Source organism: Brachycentrus maculatus, unplaced genomic scaffold (genome assembly GCF_059751285.1).
Source record: "Brachycentrus maculatus isolate JH-2025_06_01 unplaced genomic scaffold, ASM5975128v1 h1tg000244l, whole genome shotgun sequence".
Taxonomy (NCBI): domain Eukaryota; kingdom Metazoa; phylum Arthropoda; class Insecta; order Trichoptera; family Brachycentridae; genus Brachycentrus; species Brachycentrus maculatus.
This window is the reverse complement of record NW_028280995.1, coordinates 2475578-2496150: the sequence shown is the minus strand read 5'-3', so window position 1 is coordinate 2496150 and position 20573 is coordinate 2475578. Positions and strand designations below refer to the sequence as shown.

Here is a 20573-nt window from a genome sequence, read left to right as displayed (position 1 = left end):
TATAATTTTTTACAATATCGTACAGTAAGTCAGGTGTGTATCTTGACCTCCACCGAACCCAGGAGACTGACTTACCGAACCCCTGGGGTTCAATCGAACCCAGGTTAAGAACCACTGCACTAAATCCTTCTTACTTGTTATGTTCAGGAATATCATATCCACTGTCAATGATCTTCTGTCCTTTAGGGACCGTGAGGGAGAGAATGAGCTTTGGTAACATTTCAGCCTCTGCTTCAATCTCTTCCCTAAACTCTCTCACCAACTTTACATAGTTCTCCTTATCCTCGGGTTTCCCTCCTTTACCCGTCGCGGGACTGTTCCAATTCAAGTCAATACCATCAAATTTGTTGTCACGCAAGAACTACAAAGCATCAAAATATTGTATTCAAGTTCATTGTTCATTGTTCTACCTGAAACATGGTATAATTTACAACTAGTTTAGCCTCTCACCTTGATAGTGTTTTTTATTAATTCCTTACGCAATTTCGGATCAGCTGTTATGTATGAAAATGTTGCAGATCCTTCAGTGCTGCCTCCTATTGACAGCATCGTCTTTAGCTTTGGATTGACAGTCTTTAGACCAACAAATGTTATATATCCGTCTAAAAATAAATGAGTAATGTTATAAAACCTATTTATAAAGATTAGAAAATAATTTTAATAATCTAAGCAAATTTTAATAACAGGGGGATTGAAATCTCCCATATGTATATGAATTTAAAATTAATATCTTTAGTATTATAATAACAACTTAGTCCATATTTTTTGTAATAAAATATGGACTATACTGTTCTTAAAAATAATATTAAAGAAAATTATCCCTTTTTTAATTCAAATCGTGAAATGTTTCTAAATATTGTTTTTGATAAAAAGCACAATCAGTCGGTTTACTTATACATCAGAGCGTTAACTTGCTGCTAGCGACACGTTATTTGTTTTGCCACAAGGAAAGAGCGAAACAATTAGATCATTCCGCTTTCGTTTGATTCGATTTACGGCTTCTTGCTTATCGGATGGCTGCTGTCAGTCGGCTCTTGGCGGTGTGCTAGAAAAGTAACTCAGCTGGCGGCGAGTTACGACCTGTGTACTACGATTTCCATACAAATAAGAATCATGGGTCTTTTGGATGATCAGTACGGGAAAGGATATTAAATACATAGTGAATGGTGACTTTTGTCAGCCTCCATAGTGTAATGGTCAGCATGCTCGACTACCGTACTGGAGGTCCCGGGTTCGATTCCCAGGGGGGGTTAAATAAATATAAGTGATTTTTTCACTTTAATATTTATTCAATATTACCCTGGACTGGTACCTGAAGCGGAGGGCTGATCACCTCTCCTTCATGTGGTCATGATCAAGATAACACTGCGTTTATACGATGCAGTGCCCTATGCACCATTGGGTGTAGATGAGGGTTTGAAGAAGAGAAGAATGGTGACAGTTTGAACACTCGACAGTTTGGTGGGATTTGAACTATAACTTACCCATGTCAATATCTTGATAGCTATCGGTTGGAGAAAGCATTCCCTCCTTGCTTATACCGGCATAGGCGTACAAAACATGAGTGCAGAGATGGGGGTCTATGGCGGATGTGGGGAACATGCCTATTCCAGGTCTGAACACGGACCAGTTGGTGTAGTAACAAACTATACGTGGTTCTGAATAAAAATAAAAGAACATATTAACAACATATATCATGCGTAGGGTAATCCAGTATCTGATTCAAGTCCCAATTTACGAAAAATCTAAACTTGATTTTCTTCAAACCAAGGTAACAGTTTTCGTAATTGAATTTTTTGCTTAAGACGCTGAAAAAAAAGTTCTTCGAAATAATAATGGTTTTAAAAAGAAAAGAGCCATCAAAAGGCAAGGAGTTTAAAAAAATGATAAAAAACATTTTTCGAAATATATATTTTATAAAAAAAGTCAAATTGTAAAAATTGTATGCGAATACACGACCGACCTTTTGCGCGGTCGTTTGCGTTCTGAATTTGCAATCTGCAAATTCCCCCTTTAAAAATTGTTTACAAAATTTGAATATTGTTGTTCATGCCAAAAATTGTGTATTTTTATAACAATTTGTTTATTGAAATTGTAGGCATAAATGTATTCGAGAAGAACAAAGAGACGCAGTTCTTTAAGTTTTCAATGTTTACAATATTGTCCCCACCACACCCAACGCCTTTAAAATCGTATATAAGGGGTGGAGGACCAATATTTTCCTGCTCAGATTAGATTAATATTCAAATGTGTATACGTCAGGTTCAGTGCTGCAGAACAGCGTTTATTATTTAATATTATTTTGTACTTAAGTTATACATATTTATACACATATCGCTCACTCCTTTCAAGAACGTCATAAATCAAAATACTTGATTTTTCAGGAGAACGATTTTAAAGTTTAAAAATATAACACAATGTTTTAAAAATAAATATCAAGCCACTTATTGAAGTTTTTACTGTGCAACAGATCTTTTTAGGTAAAACCTGAAGGTTTTTTCTACATTTGAAAAATATTTCATTTATTTATAAAAATAATTAAACAATACATTTTCTTCAAAATGCAAAAACAACATTTTCTACCTTGTAGCGGGTAAATATTAAGTTAAAAATATGCCTCTTTTGCTGGGATATAGTACATTTTCTGGGCATTCTGAAAACATGCACAACTGAAAATTGACGATTTTTGATTTATGACGTTCTTGAGCGATATATATATATATATATATATATATATATATATATATATATATATATATATATATATATATTTTTTTTTTTTTTTTTTATTGGACACTGTCTATCCTCACTAGGTATTTGGAGATACCTGTTCTGAGGTAGGCAGGGTATGCTTATTCTTTTTATAATACAGCTTTATATATTTTTAATGATAATATAAATGTGGTAAGACTGAAATAATATGAAATAATTGTAACATGGCAATATTGATGTCGAGGAGTGGGGAATGATGTCAGCCAATGGATGCCCGCCAGGTTGCCTGGAGCACGTGTACTAGAAAACAACCGTTGGCAACCCGCACTTCTTCCCTGGATCGAGACCAATGAAGATCATACATAAAGTTGTATTGCGCTGGTGTTGTGAAATAAACCTTGTGATACAAACCTTAAGTATTTTTACTAACAAACAGCGACGGCTGTTACAAATAATTATAAAATGAAAGCAAATAGAGAGTTTAACTAAAAGAAAAATAAAATCTGGAGTGAATGCTGGGAACAGAGTGAATGGTGCACTAAAATCAGTTTTAGCAAATAAAAATCTATCAGCGGAAGCTAAACTGGTAGTACACAATGGAGTTCTGGTTCCAACCCTTATGTATGGAAGCGAAGCATGGAGTTGGCAAAAGAAGGATGAAAGCAGACTGAATGCAGTCGAAATGCGATCCCTCAGACGAAAGTGTGGCAAAACGATGTTTGATAGATGTTCGAATGATGAAATAGGGAAAGAATGTAAGGCTGAGATAAGCATTATCGATAAAATTAAGAAAGGTGTGTTGAGATGGTTTGGACATGTGGAGCGTATGAGTAAAGAAAGAACGGTTAAACAAATTTATGGAGCGAATGTAGTTGGAAAAAGAAGCAGAGGACGACCGAGGAAAACTTGGCACAATCAGGTATGTCAAATACTTGAAAGCGGCCGGGTCAGGAGTCGTAATAATCGTCGGGTATGTATGAGGAGATGCATGAATGTAGAAGAGGCAAAGAATGTTTGCAAAGACAGAGTGGTGTGGCGTTCGATTCTCTCTGCCTACCCCTGCGGGGAAGCGGCGTGATGGTTAGTTAGTTAGTTAGTTAAAATAAAATCTAAAGGAGTAATATTATGCAATTAGAAAACAGGATTAGACGTCGCGCTCGCTCTTTTTTTACTGGTGTCGCTTTGTTCTTCTCGCCCTAATAAGTGTTATTATTTTCGATATATTGGTGTCAATTTATTATTTACACCCTTATAACTTTGTAGATTTTGATAAATAAATAATTGTCTTCATTTGCGCGTTTCCGTCTTCCTCATATTAAGTGTTCCAGTACCATTAGCAGAAACACTCGTATTTAACAGAAGCATTTCAAATTATTTTTTGACATCTCATCAAAGATGAAGAAGAATGTGGAAGTCTGGGCATTTACGGGGCTGACGACCGTCATAGGCTGGTTTAAGTGATCACTTTACACACGTGTAACATTCACCAATTCTACCCATTATTGACAACCACACTACTCAAATTCTTGGAAGTTCTATATATATATGAACCAATTTAGAAACCTTGTTCTTGAATCACTAGAACTTCACTAGAGACATCTATTGGTGAGATGTAAAGAAGCTTTTTACTAAGCAGAAACTCTTATATTAGTATGTGAGATCCGAATCCTGGATTAAAATCACTCACATGAGAAACGCCAGAAAATACCATTTTCATTTTTATTATTAAGCTTATAATTTGACCAGATAATTTATTTACAACATTTTGAGTGTGTCCAAATACTTGTTCACAAAATCTGGATTATCTCCAATTACAGGAGTTATTTTCATATTATTTTTTGACATCTCATCAAAGATGAAGAAGAATACGGAAGTCTGGGCATTTACGGGGCTGACGACCGTCATAGGCTGGTTTAATATGAAAATAACTCCTGTAATTGGAGATAATCCAGATTTTGTGAACAAGTATTTGGACACACTCAAAATGTTGAAGCAGTTCAATGTTTACCACTTATCTCTCTCATTTCCATATTATGATTTTTTTGAAATCGTTACAAACCATTCGAACTGATTCTTGATTTGATAACAGGGGTCGAAGTTGTCTCCTCCTTTGAGATGACATTCTTTTCATCTGCAGCAATTATTTCTGAATTTGTTTGTGGAGCAGTGGTTGGCCTGTAAAAAATCGATTTGTAAAACACAAGTTTTAAAAATGCAAATCCCTCGGCACATTATTCTAATTTTTTATTTGTAAGGTATTTATATAAGCTAAACTGGCAGTACACAACAGAGTTCTGGTTCCAGCCCTTATGTATGGAAGCGAAGCATGGAGTTGGCAAAAGAAGGATGAAAGCAGACTGAATGCAGTCGAAATGCGATCCCTTAGACGAATGTGTGGCTAAACGATGTTTGATAGATGTTCAAATGATGAAATAAGGAAAGAATGCAAGGCTGATATAAGTATTATCGATAAAATTAAGAAAGGTGTGTTGAGATGGTTTAGACATGTAGAACGTATGAGTGAGGAAAGAACGGTTAAACAAATTTATGAGGCGAATGTAGTTAGAAAAAGAAGCAGAGGAAGACCGAGAAAAACCTGGCACAATCAGGTATGTCAAATACTTGAAAGCGGCCGGGTCAGGAGTCTTAATAATCGTCGGGTATGTATGGGGAGATGCATGAATGCAGAAGAGGCGAAGAATGTTTGCAAAGACAGAGTGGTGTGGCGTTCGATTCTCTCTGCCTACCCCTGCGAGGAAGAGGCGTGATGGTTAGTTAGTTTTTTTTTTAGGTACCTATTTATAGTAAAATAACAACTTTATATGCAAGATTGTGTCAAAATTTCATAGCCATCACTGAATTGATGAAAGGAGATCTAAGATTTTTAACAAATAAATATTAATAAAAAATTTGTATATTAAAAGCATTGTTAACTTTGTGGAATGGTAATATAACACTCTCCTTATCATTCACTTTGTGTAATACCACTTAAAAACTGTCTCTTGAACGTCTACAGTTGACCTGATGATGTAATTAATGGTTATTCCAAAACCGGTAGTTGTGAAGTTCAAAAATATCAATAAAAACATCAGTGTATTATTCTCAATATTATTAATATTTAAAGCATTTACTTAGGTTAGTGGTTAGTCATTTTTACTTATTTATTTTTTTACAAAAATGTTAATAAAATTAGTATATATAACCACTCACCGAGATTTTTACGTCTACCGGTTTCGAGACGTACCCGTCTCTTCGTCAGGACAATCACTAACACAGCATGCAAACAATACTACCCTTCACCACCATAGCACCATTTACATACTCAAAACTACACAAAATGTCTAACACATGCGATTTATGCGACGAAGAGACGGGTACGTCTCGAAACCGGTAGACGTAAAAATCTCGGTGAGTGGTTATATACTCTTTTATTAACATTTTTGTAAAAAAATAAGTAAGTACATCAGTGTATTTTATTATCTTACACGGGAGCTCTTTCTAGAACTTCTTTGGCTGCATTTATCAGTGGATATGGACTCCCATTGCAAACCCCTCTAAAGTCATCATTGTCAATCGTCCAAAACATGATTCCTGAAACAAAACATTATTCTTCAAACTCAGAAATAAATATATGTAAAATAACATTAAATAAATTTTAACAATATTAAAATGTACTCCGCATGCCTCCCAAGAGCCTTAATCAAAATTGGCTCTTTTACAAGGCATCAGGTTCGCGCCGCCAGGACGACCACTGCTGACAATCTGTCAGCAGTGGTCAGTAGTCTGCGGGAGTTCTCGTCAGAACTTCAGGACGCGGATCTGACTTGGGAGGATACAAAGGAGCTGGCAGCCGGCAGAAAAGACTTGAGACAGTTTGTGGACTCCATATTCTCCACTTAGGGAGCGGATATGGTTTAATTAATTAATATTGTTAATAACCAACTGTCTGTCCGCCTCCCCACCATCGGCTACCATTCTGGAGGTCCCGGGTTCGATTCCCAAGTGAGGTAAAATAAATATAAGTGATTTTTTCACTGTAATATTTGGACTGGTACCTGAAGCGGAAGGCTGATCACATTTCCTTCATGTGTAAACGATCAAGATAACACTGCGTTAATATGACACAGTGCCCTATGCACCATTGGGGTGCGGATAAGGGTTTTATTATTATTATTATTAATAACCAACTAGTCAAAATAGAAATACCTATAAAAAAAATATATTTCACTCTCTGTCTCCAAAAAAATATACATATATGTGAACAAATAGGGAATGAATCTCACATATTTTCAAACGGAAAAAGCTAAATAAATATGTACTTCACCAATTTCTCAACTGATGGAGCTACAATCTGCAAAGACCGGGTGTGAGTAACACCACCAAGCTTGTCAGGATATTGATCCACTCCAAGTTTCTCTATGCTGCTGAAACATGGACTATCAAAGCAGGAGGAAAATTGACACTTTCGACATGTGGTTTTGGATGGGCATGAGGACAGCTAGATGCACCAACGAGTCCATTCGCCAGAAACTACACTTGGATGGCTTGACTCTGGCCAATGTCTGTACATGACGGATTCTCCAGTTCTTTGGACACATTGCGAGTGGGAATGAGGATAACCTGGAACGACTGGTTGTGATCGGTAGCCTGGAGGGGAAGAGAGGGAGAGGAAGATCCCCACACGATAGACCAATCAAGTTAAGGCAGCAGCAGGCACTTCGGTGGTTGTAGCGCTACGTGCAGCGCAGTCAAGGGATAACTGAAGAAGAGTCATTGCTTTCACAAGGGTCACAACCCTCAGTAATGAGGAATAAGACGGAGAAGAAGGAACATACATACATAGAAGGAACATCAGCCATATTTCCAAACCTATCAAAAATCGTACCGACATGTAAAAAGTTCTGAGACCATTGAGAAAGGTGTCTTTTTTTTAATGTATGGGTCCTCATGCAAACCAATAGTTTCTTTACCAGACCTGCGAATGGGGCTGAAGCTTTCAAAGTTATGGTATTTTTTATAGACTTAGTAGTCACCTCCAAGTCCCAGTTGTACAGCAAACTCTGCCTTCCTCCGTACGCTGGTGACGTCATCATACCCCACCCATTGGTCTCCATAAAAAGCATAGGGTCCAACGGCATCACCATCGGGCTGCACTTCAGTCCACTTGTCGCTCAGTTTGGGTCGTAAATTCATACAAATCTGTAAAATTAAATATTGTCAAAATGTAAATATAACATATAATTGAAGAAACCCAAATTTGTGAACAAGGATTTGGACACACCTTAAACATATCGTAAATAAAATAATCTGGTCAAATTCAATTTGGACTTCATAAAAAATTTACAGTATGTGATATTAACCGGATCCACGCGGGTCGCATAACCGTTTGTGTTTTTACAAGACATGCCCCATACGCGGCTGACATAAGCGTTTGTGTTTTCACTTTGCTCCAAGTTTCGAACCTCAGTTCAACTTGGAGGGATTTTTTCATGGTGTGGAACTTTGGATAAAATAATACGTCAATCCTCGGCCTTATGACATCTGTTGAAATATCTGACTAATAATTTGTAATATCACAAGGATAAATAAAACAACAGATCCCTGATTTTTCTTGCGGTCGGTAATTAGTCCGCGCCATAATCATGCCCTATATCTGTCTCACTCTCGACGCTACGCATCGCCAGTGGGTAAGAGTGACACACGATGCGTGCTTTGATTTATTTATGTTACGATCTAATTTGTTTATATTACGATATATTTCAAGAATAATGTGACACACGTGTATTATAGAGTACCAAAAAGGCACAATGAATCCCATTGAACGTTTTTGTTTAGGAAAATAAATCGTTTCAAAACTAAATACATGATAAAAGTAATAATTTAAAAAACGGCGAAATACAGCCGCGCACGAGCGTCTCTTAGGAACAAAGTTAACGCGTTTAAAAGGTTAACAAAGAATCTTGCACACATTTAAAATAAAGGTCTCTAATAAATAAAAAGCTTACTCAAATCAACCATAGTTGCTTCGTCTCAACTTGAATTTTCATTCAAACCCTTATCCGGATATCCCAATAGTGCATAGGGCACTGCGTCATATAAACGCAGTGTTATCTTGATCGTAAACACACGAGGAAAGGTGATCATCCCTCCGCTTCAGGTACCAGTCAGGAGTAATATTGAATAAATATTAGAGTAAAAAAATCACTTAAATTTATTTGACCCCCCCCAGGAATCGAACCCGGGATCTCCGGAACGGTAGCCGAGCGTGCACTACAGAGGCGGACAAAAACTCAACTTGAAACACCTTTAATATAATTCCAAAAAGATAAGATCTAATATATGAGATGGTCTAAAGATAAGATCTAATATATGAGATGATCTAAAGAAAAGATCTAATATATGAGATGTCAAAATATAAAAATAACTACTAATTGAAGAAATCCAAATTCGCGAACGAGGATATTGACATACCCAAAATGTGGTGAATAGAGAATTATTAATGTTGAATTCACCTCGTAATATGCAAGGTATCCATATTCCCCGGTAGCTGCGCCCCTGTCTCCGGGCCCCACGGCGGGGGCTCCCAGACCCGTGGCTCCGGGATCCGACAAGGTGAACGAGCGCCCGAAAGTCGGGATCCCTAAAACAAGCTTGTCTTTGTTCACTCCCGCGTCCAAATAATACTTAACAGTGCTGTTCTGCAACAAAATTAAAATTTAATCGCTTTATATTGCAGTCAAAATGTTGCGGAAGAGAATCGCTTCCAACAGAGAACTGTGGGAGTCCAAGAGGGAGGGCCAATGCTGGAGACAAGAAGAAAGCACATGTAAGTATTACAGTAAAATGTCTTTATGTAAGGTGCTTTGTGTTGTTGTCTTGCATTTATTATTTGCTATGCTTATTATTTCTTATTTTTATTTCATTTACGGCCTTAACAATAAAAATATCGTAGTCGTACAGGAGAAAGTGACCAACTACCAAAACATAAAATGTTCAGGAGGGCGATTTAAGTCACTTCTGCTTATTTATTGACTTGGCGTTTAATTTGTAGAACTCCATTTTAATTTATGTATTAATTTTAAATCAAACACAGATTTTTTGAGTCTACTAAGTTGTATTTTATTAACAAAAAACACATAAAAATTATATTGTGACAATTGTTTCGCCTTGTTAGGGCATTATCAAACGAATGTGAAGATCAAATGGACTACGGTCCTTATGTAGCTATACAATTCTAAGTGACAGTTTTAACATGTGCAGCAATAATTTAACAAACGACTATCACAATATAATTTTTTAAATAATATAATTCTTACAATGTTCAAGACGTCCGTTGGGTTGAGGCCGTACAGGGGCGAGTGGTGTCTCACTTCTGGTTCATACACCGAGTAATAGTCGTAGGATCTGATGTTCATCCAATCTACGAATCTGAAAAGAATATCAATCCAGTATAATTATTTTCTTCATTATTTTGGCATTCACATTGTTGTAAGATATGATGAAATTTAAAAGAAAATATTTTTTTTACCACTTGAGCTATATTTATTTTATATTAACGACTAGTTTCGGAAGCTATACATGCTTCCATCTTCGGGTCTAAATATAAAATAAAGCATAAATAAGGAGGGGAGTAAGTTAGGAGGAGGGGGGGATTAGTCAGGAGGTGGAGTTTGAGAATACAGGAAAAATGGAAAGCAAAGGTGAAGAAATTTTAAATAATATATTATTTATTAAATTATTATTAAAATTTTAGTTTTTTGGATTTCTAAATTGTCTAAGTTATTCATTATTTGGCCTTTGTGTGGTACTGGGTGAAATAATTTTAATATCCTTATAAAATTAATAAACTTTGTTTTCACTTTTTTATTAATACAATTCAACCTACCGGCTTTAACAATACATTGTCATCATCAGGGTTTAATTGAAATCAAAAACATTAAAAACATTAAAATACTCTCACCAAAAACTTCCACACACTCCATAAAAATCCTAAAATGATTTAGAATTTTTATGGAGTGCGTGGAAGTTTTTGGTGAGAGTATTTTAATGTTTTGATTTAAAATAAACCCTGATGATGACAATGTATTGTTGAAACCGGTAGGTTGAATTGTATTAATAAAAAAAAGTGGTGAAAACAAAATTAATTAACTTCATAAAGATATTATAAAATGTGCCACAAAGTATCTGCGGAAAACATTCAAGAAATGAAATACTTTTAGTTTATGTGAGTCGATTGAGTGATTTGTATCCATTTTGTGATTTGCCAATTCCAAATTTTTTTTTGGAATGTGCAAATCTAGTATAATAATATACCGTAGACTCCCAATTTTCCTGACCATACATTTAGTTAAATAAATTATTATTACTTGTTTAATTTGATAATGTCGTATCCTTTTTCAATGAATTCCTGTTCTTTGGGTACAGCTATGGACAACAGAAGTCTCCGACCACCTTCTTCCTCCGCATCGAACGCCTCTCTTATCTCTCTCACTAGTTTCACGTAATTTTCCTTGTCCTCCGGCTTAGATCCTTTGCCAAGTCCTGGACGATTCCAGTCCAAATCTATACCGTCAAAACCGTGCTCACGTAGGAACTGCCAATAAAAAGACAAATTAATAAAAAAAGGGCTTTCTAAATCCAATTATAGATGGCTGTTGTAAACTCGATCATGGAACGTCATGAGATTGATCATATCGCTCACTCCTTTCAAGAACGTCATAAATCAAAAATCATCAATTTTCAGTTGGGCATGATTTCAGAATGCCCAGAAAATGTACTTTATTCCAGCAAAAGCAAATATTTTTAACTTGATATTTACCCGATACAGGGCAGAAAGTGTTGTTTTTGCATTTTGAAGAAAAGGTATTGTTTAATTATTTTTATAAATAAACTAAATATTTTTCAAATGGAGAAAAAACCTTCAGGTTTTACTTAAAAGGATCTGTTGCACAGTAAAAATTTCAGTAAGTGGCTTGATATTTATTATTAAAACATTGTATTATATTTTTAAACTTTGAAAACATTCTCCTGAAAAATCAAGTTTTTTTATTTGTGACTTTCTTGAAAGAAGTGAGCAATATGTATGACTCCAAAAAATTTGAGTAGTGTGTTTGTCAATCATAGGTAGAATGGTCAATATTACATGTGCCAATAAGAAGACAAATGAGTACATAACAGGATCTCTGCTAAATAAAAGCTTTATTATCATAGATGGCTGTTGTGAACTTGATCGTGGAACGTCATGAGATTGATCTTATATGTATGACTTTCATAAATTTTAGTAGTGTGGTTGTCAATCTTGGGTAGAATGGTCAATGTTACATGTGCAAATAAGAAGACAAAGAGTACATAAAAGGATCTCTGCCAAATAAAAGCTTTCTAATGATAGATGGCTGTTGTGAACATGGAACGTCAAGATATTGATCATATCGCTCACTCCTTTCAACAACGACATATATCAAAACACTTGATTCAGGAGATCGTTTTTAGAGTTTAAGGACATAATAAAATGTATTAAAAATAAATATCAAGCCTGCAGGGATAGTCAAAGAGAATAGAATGCATCACCAATCTTTCTTCCCAAACAGTCTTCGTCTCTGACATATTCGTGGATCTCCTCATACATCCTCGATTATTCTCCTAACTCCTGACCTGACCAAGCCCAAGTATTTGAAATGCTCGATCTTGTTAAGCTTTCCTCTGCTTCTATTACCAACCACGCCTCATAAACTTGTTTTACTATTCTTTCTTCACTCATTTGATTCACATGCCCAAACCATCTCAACGCACCTTTCTTAATTTTATCGATAATGCTTATCTCAGCGTTGCTTGCTTTCTTTATATCACAAACATCTATCATGCATGGTTTTACCATACATTCACACGGAGAATTTTTAAAAGTTAAAAAATATATTATCAAGGAAAGCTACAAAACAAATACCTTTATAGTGTTGGCAATAAATTCAGATCTCTTTTTATCATCCGCAGCAATAGACGAAAACGTTAGAGATCCTTCGTTAGTTCCTCCTACCGCCAACATTGTCTTCAAGAAAGGATTCAATTTCTTCAAATTTGTAAATAACACATATCCATCTAGAAATAAATAAACAATAAACATTGTTAACATTTTTGTTGTGTCCATTATTCATAGTCATTTAAAAAGAAACTAAGTTTAAAAGAGCTATTCATAAATGGATAATGGAGGTGAGTAGATCTGAAATATATCACACTATTCGGCCATGTCGTATTTGACTGCATGTCTTAAACAAATCTTTTTCATATAGTATTGTAAATGTGCCCTTGTCACAGGAAAACCAATGTCGCTCACTCCTTTCAAGAACGTCATAAATCAAAAAACTTGATTTTTCAGAAGAACGTTTTTAAAGTTTAAAAATATAATACAATGTATTAAAAATAAATATCAAGCCACTTAATGAACTTTTAACTGTGCAACAGATCTTTTCAAGTAAAACCTGAAGGTTTTTTCTGCATTTGAAAAATATTTAGTATATTTTAAAAAATAATTGAACAATACCTTCTCTTCAAAATGCAAAATTGACACTTTCTGCCCTGTAGCGGGTAAATATTAAGTTAAAAATATGCCGCTTTTGCTGGGATATAGTACATTTTCTGAGCATTCCGAAAACATGCACAACTCAAAATTGGCGATTTTTGATTTATGACGTTCTTGAAAGGAGTGAGCAATGTGTCCTCATTGGTTTTTACAACATGTGTATGATGAAATATAAATCTTCATGGATGACAATCTTTGTGATGATTGGTTTGCTTCATTCGTGGTCAGTCTCCACCTGTCTCTATCTTCCGCTCGCCTTTTTAACTCGTGCGTAAAGGCTACAGCGCATATCGGAGATAATTTGGTCTATATAGATTAAGCGGAGTCGTCCTCTGTAGCTTGTGCCTTCGCACATGCCTTCCGCAATCGTAAGAAGCAGGCCTGCGTTTCTTACATTATGTCCTATCTGTTTGGCTCGCTGTTGTGCTACTTTATTTAGTAAGCATCTAGACTCCCCAGCCTTGCTTAGTACGTCGTTGCTCATACATGTTCCGACTGATAAATCCACAACATGCTCCTGTAGTAACATATCTCAAACGCCTCCAGACGTCTTTGTTCTGCCAGCCCGACAGTCTACGTTTCGCTTCCAATGCATATGTTAATAAATAAAACAAATAAATAAATCTCATTGATTTGTTGGGTAATATATCCAAAATTAAACAAGTTTTACTTGGTTAAATTCTACATTTATTTATGTATATGTTATACGTGACGCGTTTCGTCTTCTTAGGACATTTTCAAACACTTACTAAAAATATTTACAAAATGTCCTTATATACTAACAATAATTGCTATTTTTAGGTCTAGGGGTACATATAAAGGTGGGTATTTCGGTGGGTAATGTGGATTTCTGTGAATGTTAAGAAATCCACATTACCCACCGAAATACCCACCATTATATGTACTCCTAGACCTAATAATAGCAATTATTGTTAATATATAAGGACATTTTGTAAATATTTTTAGTCAGTGTTTGATAATGTCCTAAGAAGACGAAACGCGTCACGTATTAACATATACATAAATAAATGTAGAATTCAACCAAATAAACCTTGTTTAAATTTGGATATATTACCCAACAATTCAATATGGAATTCTACCTACTGTCTGCAGTTACAATAAATAAAATAAATCTCACCCTGGTTGATGTCCTGGTAAGGGTCGGAGGGGTTCATGGATCCCTCCTTGGTGAAGCCTCCAAAAGCGTAGATCAAATGGGTGCACAAATTTGGATCAATCATTGACGTGGGGAATTGCCCTACACCGGACCTGTATACCGACCAGTTGGTGTAGTAACACACCACTCGCCTTTGGGCTAAAAAACACCATATTTTGCATATTAAAAGCATTGTCAACTTTGTAGTATGGTAATATAGGGTAATGGTCAGCACGCTCGGCTACCGTTCTGGAGGTCCCGGGTTCGATTCCCAAGGGGGGTAAAATAAATATAAGTGATTTTTTCACTGTAATATTTATTCAATATTATTACCCTGGACTGGTACCTGAAGCGGAGGGCTGATCACCTTTCCTTCATGTGTAAACGATCAAGATAACACTGCGTTTATATGACGCAGTGCCCTATGCATCATTGGGGTGCGGATAGGGGTTTTATATATTATAATATAACACCCTCCTTATCATTCATCGTTCACTTTGTGTAATACCACATTAATAAACACTTATTCGTGACTACCGGTTTCGGAATATTCGCAACAATTTAATTTTAATGACCTGACCTGATGATGGAATGATTATTCTAAAACCGGTAGACACGAATTAGTGTTTATTAAAGTGGTATTACACAAAGTGAACGATGAATGATAAGGAGTGTTAAAAAATACCATGTCATGTATTGTACATGACATGGTATTTTTTGTTTGACATGTTCAAACATCACTTGAGCCCTTGAGGTAGTATTTTACAAAAATGGCACTATGTAAATTATCTAAATTTATTATTATTTATTATCCTTATATTCTTTTAATATTATTTCTACAAACGAGAACTAACTAACACCCCCTACTATCTACCCTCTTTCATTTTAAATCTGATTTTTAGTTAAGAGACTGAATAAGGAACACGGAAATTTGGAAAATATGTAGTTAAGACTAGCTATTTTACGATGAAGATAAAAACGAAGTAATGTGTATTATAGTAATACGTGGGGACGACAGCGAAGACTATTCTGGAACGCCCATGTCAATAGAATGCAAGAAAATAGACTGCCCGAATTAATCTTCAAGAAATCCCATATGGAAGAAGACCTCCAAAGCGATGGCGTGACAGCTGGCAGTCCACATTACAAGAGACGTATAACGGAACAGACAAATCCTCAGATCTATAAGATGGAAGAAGAAGAAATATTTTAAGCTTACCGATTGACTCATTTTCCAATTCCGTTCGCCTTCTGGACATTGGTTTAGTTTTATCCGATGAAGTCAGAGCTTCCTTGGCAGCATTAATTAAAGGATATGGTCTTCCATGGCAATTTCCTAAGAAATCGTCAATGTCTATCGTCCAGAACATTAATCCTAGAAATAAAATGGGAAAATTAAATGTTTTCAAATACAAACTACAGGTGCAATACATAATATTGTTTTATGGTAAATGGGCGACAAATGCGCCCAAGATAATTCCTCAAATGGTGCGCACTTGATATATTGCCCAAATGATGCGCACAAGATAATTCCCTTGATGATGTGTACAAAATAAGTTCTACAATGATGTGCTCAAGATAATTCCTCAAATTATGTGAACAAGATAACTTCTCCAATAGTGCGCTCAATATAAATCCTCAAATGATGTGCTCAAGATAACTTCTCTAATGGTACGCATAAGATAATTCTTCGAATAATTTATAACTAACTAACCATCACGCCGCTTCCCCGCAGGGGTAGGCAGAGAGAATCGAACGCCACACCACTCTGTCTTTGCAAACATTCTTTGCCTCTTCTACATTCATGCATCTCCTCATACATACCCGACGATTATTACGACTCCTGACCCGGCCGCTTTCAAGAATTTGACATACCTGATTGTGCCAAGTTTTCCTCGGTCGTCCTCTGCTTCTTTTTCCAACTACATTCGCTCCATAAATTTGTTTAACCGTTCTTTCTTCACTCATACGCTCCACATGTCCAAACCATCTCAACACACCTTTCTTAATTTTATCGATAATGCTTATCTCAGCCTTACATTCTTTCCTTATTTCATCATTCGAACATCTATCAAACATCATTTTGCCACACATTCATCTGAGGGATCGCATTTCGACTGCATTCAGTCTGCTTTCATCCTTCTTTTGCCAAATCCATGCTTCGCTTCCATACATAAGGGTCGGAACCAGAACTCCATTGTGTACTGCCAGTTTAGCTAATAATTTATTTATTTATTTACTTATTGAACGGGTAATGCCTTTGACATAATACATATATACAGTATCTAATATAAAAATATACTAATGAAACACTAATAGAGAAACAAAAAGTCTTAAACATAAAATAACAAATAGTAAGCACTGGTAAATACACGTCTCCTTCACACACTATCAGCGAGCAGCGAGAGAGAGAGTGAAACACAACGTTTCAATTTATCCATTATAACATTGAGAAGAAATGCTGAGAAAGTACAGACTTCAAGGTGGATAACAGTTTATTAAATAAATCTTTACTTTCAAAAGCATTGGATAACATGTGAAGCCGCGGAATCGGAGAGAACATGGCATAGTTTGCATTAAATAATGTGTACAAGATAATTCCTCAGACGAAAATGAGTACAAGGACATGTTTGCCAATCGTAGAGTCACAATATCCGTCACATTTTGGCCACAGCAGGCCAAAGTCTGTCAACAAATAAAAAATCAAAGATACAATCTGTTTGTGTATTACTTGCCTTGTGCGCATTTTTCATACTCTCTTTTATCTATATACCAAATAACAAGTAGTCACCTGCAAGGCCTAGCTGGGTGGCATATTCAGCTTTTCTCTGCACACTGCCAATATCGTCATATCCCACCCACTGGTCTCCCTTGTATGCGTATGGTCCTACAGCCTTCGGATCTGGATGTACCACGGTCCAACTACCATTCGTATCGTTGTTCTTACCCACGTTTGAACATATCTAAAAAATAAATTCCGGAATTAAATATATCCAACACAAATTTTTCATTAGCAAATGTGTCGTGTTGTGGTGCCGTGGTTAGTGTAGCGGACTCTTGAGTCAGAGTTTCTTGGTTCGAACCCACTCTACCACAATTTGATACCTATTTCTAATAATGAGCCGGTTAAGCTCACAGAAATAGTATGAAATTGAAGTATTTTTGTAAATAATAAAAAAAAAAAATTATTAAATAAATTGCTTTTTTGAGGTGTCAAAATAAAATAAGTAAAGTTTGTTAAAGTTCAAGATCAAATTAAAAATGAATGTGCGTCAAAATGATGTATGATAGATGTTCAAATGATGAAATAAGGAAAAAATGCAAGGTTGAGGTAAGCATTATTGATAAAATTAAGAATGTTGTGTTGAGATTGAATATGTAGAACGTATGAGTGTGGTGGGATAGTTTGAACAGATCAGTAAAACAAATTTATGAGGCGAATATAATTGGAAATTGGTGTATGGGAAAACCAAAAAAAAATTGGCATGATCAAGTATGTCAGATACTTGAAAGTAGTCTGGTTCAGAGTTGGAATAATTAGCGGTATGGATAAAAAGATGTATGAATGAGGAAGAGGCGAATATTATGTGCAAAAACTGCTTGGTGTGGCATTTTATTCTCACTGCCTACCTCAGCGAAAAAGCAGCACAATGGTTAGTTAGTTATGGTGGATTAATATTAATGGTGGATTTTATATACAATCTATCCACTCCTTTCAGTTGTGCAGTGGGTGGATAATCAGTAGCTTTACAGATTGACTGATCGCAATAGCTCTCCGCTTCCACACAGTTGTAGCGCACAGTAGTTAGAGTGAAATAAATCAAATATCTCAAGTAGGTCTCAACTAGTCAGGTCAGGAGTCGAACTAATCGGCGAACATCAAAAATGTAAGTTGGGGAAATATAAAGTAATAAACGCTATCCAAATCAGGTAACGGAAAGAGTTACATTTACACTTCTACCAGATTTTATTCAAGTTGGAATGAAAGTTTGTACCTCAAAGTAGCCCGTATATCCTTTCTCTCCCGTAAATTCTCCCTTTTCTCCGGGCCCTGAAGCGGGCGAACCGATGGCAGTGGCTGCAGAGTCAGTCAGGGAAAAGGATCGCCCAAACGTTGGAATCCCCAAAATTAATTTGCTCCGATCCGCCCCTGCATTTAAATAATACTGAACGGTGCTATCCTGAAAATAGAATCAGAAATTACAAATGAAAGCTACATATATAATACCATTTTTTTTATTCGAACCCTTATCATCACCTCAATGGTGCATAGGGCACTGCATCATATAAAAGCAGTGTTATCTTGATCATTAACACACGAAGGAAAGGTGATCAGGCCTCCACCTTAGGTACCAGTCCAGGATAATATTAGATTGAAAAAATCACTCATATTTATTCAACAGTATCGAACCTCTAATACGGCAGCCGAGCGTACTGACCACTACACTATGGAGGCGGACATATATAATACCATAAGAGTGAAAATTCTAGGCAAAAACACTCGCTAGAGGCATGAGTTTATACAATTCATTGATCCTAAGTTAGCAGTGAAGAAACATAGGTGTATGATTTAAGTTCTATGATTTTACATGTGAATTTACTGTAATTAGTAGCATCACAGACAGACTGCTCATAATTGATCTCTCGCTTCCACACAGTTGTGGAGAGCAGTAGTTAGAGTGAAATAAATAAAATGTCTCGTGTAAATATAAATAACACACCATGACACGGACCATTGGACCATTGGATTACGTTTCCATGGATCTAATCATAGATCCTGGGAATATTTATCAAAATCACCCCGTTTAGAATATTTTAATCTTCCGGGAGTATTGACATAAATGAACGTCGGTGCGAATTTTCCTTAAAGGAGTATCGACGTTAATGAACGTCGAAGTCTTCTGCCAGTTGGTATGATGCAAATTGTATAGTAATGACATCTGTGGATATTTGTATTTAACTTTGTCATAAAATAAAACCTAGAGATGGTGAGCTTTATTTTTTATTTAAATTATTTTAACATAATTTATATTTTCATAGGCGATTCAGTTGGCTTGGCCATGTACTCCGCATGCCTCCTGAGAGCCTAACCAAGCTTGCCTCTTTTACAAGGCATCAGGTTCGCGCCGCCCAGGACGACCACTGCTGACAATTCGTCGGCAGTTCTCGTCAGAACTTCGGGACGCGGATCTGACTTGGGAGGATGCAAGGCGCCGACAGAAAAGCCTGGAGACAGTTTGTGGACTCCATATGCTCCACCTAGGGAGCGGATATGGTTATACATATATATATATAATACAAAGATTTTTTTTAAATACATATTTAATTAAAAAACCATTCCCCAGAGAAAGTCAGATATCAATTATTGTACTCCTGGAAAGGTTAAAACAAAGAATTCCAAGCTTTACCAAATATTATTTTTAAAGATCACAAGTAATATGAATCATATAATATACAAATTCCATATTCTTCTTCATCTTTGATGAGATATCAGTATAAAATTCATAAATCATTATTTGAAACTTTTAAAATAACTTACTATGTTCAAGTCATCATTGGGCCCAGATTCGAAGGCAAAAAGCGGAGAATGATGATTTACGACCGGCTCCAAGACCATGTGGTAATCATATGCTCTAATGCTCATCCAGTCGAGACATCTGGAAATTATTTTATACATTATTTTAAACTCAATATATTTAATGTAGGGCACAATGGAGTCCTGGTTCCACCCTGATGTAAGAAAGTACCTAAAACTAACCATCACGCCGCTTCCCCGCAGGGGTAGGCAGAGAGAATAGAGCGCCACACCACTCTGTCCTTGCAAACATTCTTCGCCTCTTCCACGTTCATGCATCTCCTCATACATACCCGCCGATTGTTACGACTCCTAACCTGACCACTTTCAAGTATTTGGCATTGTAAGAAAGTGAAGGGTAGTATTGGCAAAATAAGGATGAAATAAGACTGAACGCAGTGGAAATGCGTTCTCTTAGACCAGTGGTCGGCAAACTTATTAGCCAAAGAGCCAAATATGCACACTAAAACAAAAACAAAAATTTGATAGCCAAATCTGTTTGCTATTTTAGCACACACCATAATTATAATTTTAGTATTTTATGTCTGCCTCCATAG

The 20573-nt window shown here is 36.0% G+C and overlaps 2 protein-coding genes across 5 annotated transcripts in view; one reads left to right on the top strand and one right to left on the bottom strand.

Moving 5' to 3' along the window:
• LOC148306327 (transmembrane protein 120 homolog) overlaps positions 1 to 20573 on the top strand; it is a 369069-nt gene that overhangs the window by 327595 nt on the left and 20901 nt on the right. The window lies entirely within an intron of this gene.
• LOC148306328 (putative chitinase 10) overlaps positions 1 to 20573 on the bottom strand; it is an 80878-nt gene that overhangs the window by 41670 nt on the left and 18635 nt on the right. For 3 of the 4 annotated variants that reach the window (XM_088265270.1, XM_088265271.1, XM_088265274.1), the window contains exons 6-20: positions 19981 to 20098; positions 18437 to 18622; positions 17233 to 17404; positions 15661 to 15816; positions 14424 to 14600; positions 12653 to 12804; positions 11079 to 11305; positions 10029 to 10140; positions 9225 to 9410; positions 7746 to 7911; positions 6198 to 6303; positions 4772 to 4887; positions 1485 to 1658; positions 451 to 602; positions 135 to 361 (exon numbers count right to left, since the gene is read on the bottom strand). In XM_088265270.1, the coding sequence (XP_088121396.1) occupies positions 135 to 361; positions 451 to 602; positions 1485 to 1658; positions 4772 to 4887; positions 6198 to 6303; positions 7746 to 7911; positions 9225 to 9410; positions 10029 to 10140; positions 11079 to 11305; positions 12653 to 12804; positions 14424 to 14600; positions 15661 to 15816; positions 17233 to 17404; positions 18437 to 18622; positions 19981 to 20098 (2427 nt within the window). The remainder of the gene's footprint in view (positions 1 to 134; positions 362 to 450; positions 603 to 1484; positions 1659 to 4771; positions 4888 to 6197; positions 6304 to 7745; positions 7912 to 9224; positions 9411 to 10028; positions 10141 to 11078; positions 11306 to 12652; positions 12805 to 14423; positions 14601 to 15660; positions 15817 to 17232; positions 17405 to 18436; positions 18623 to 19980; positions 20099 to 20573) is intronic. The other variant, XM_088265272.1, reaches the window with a different exon arrangement.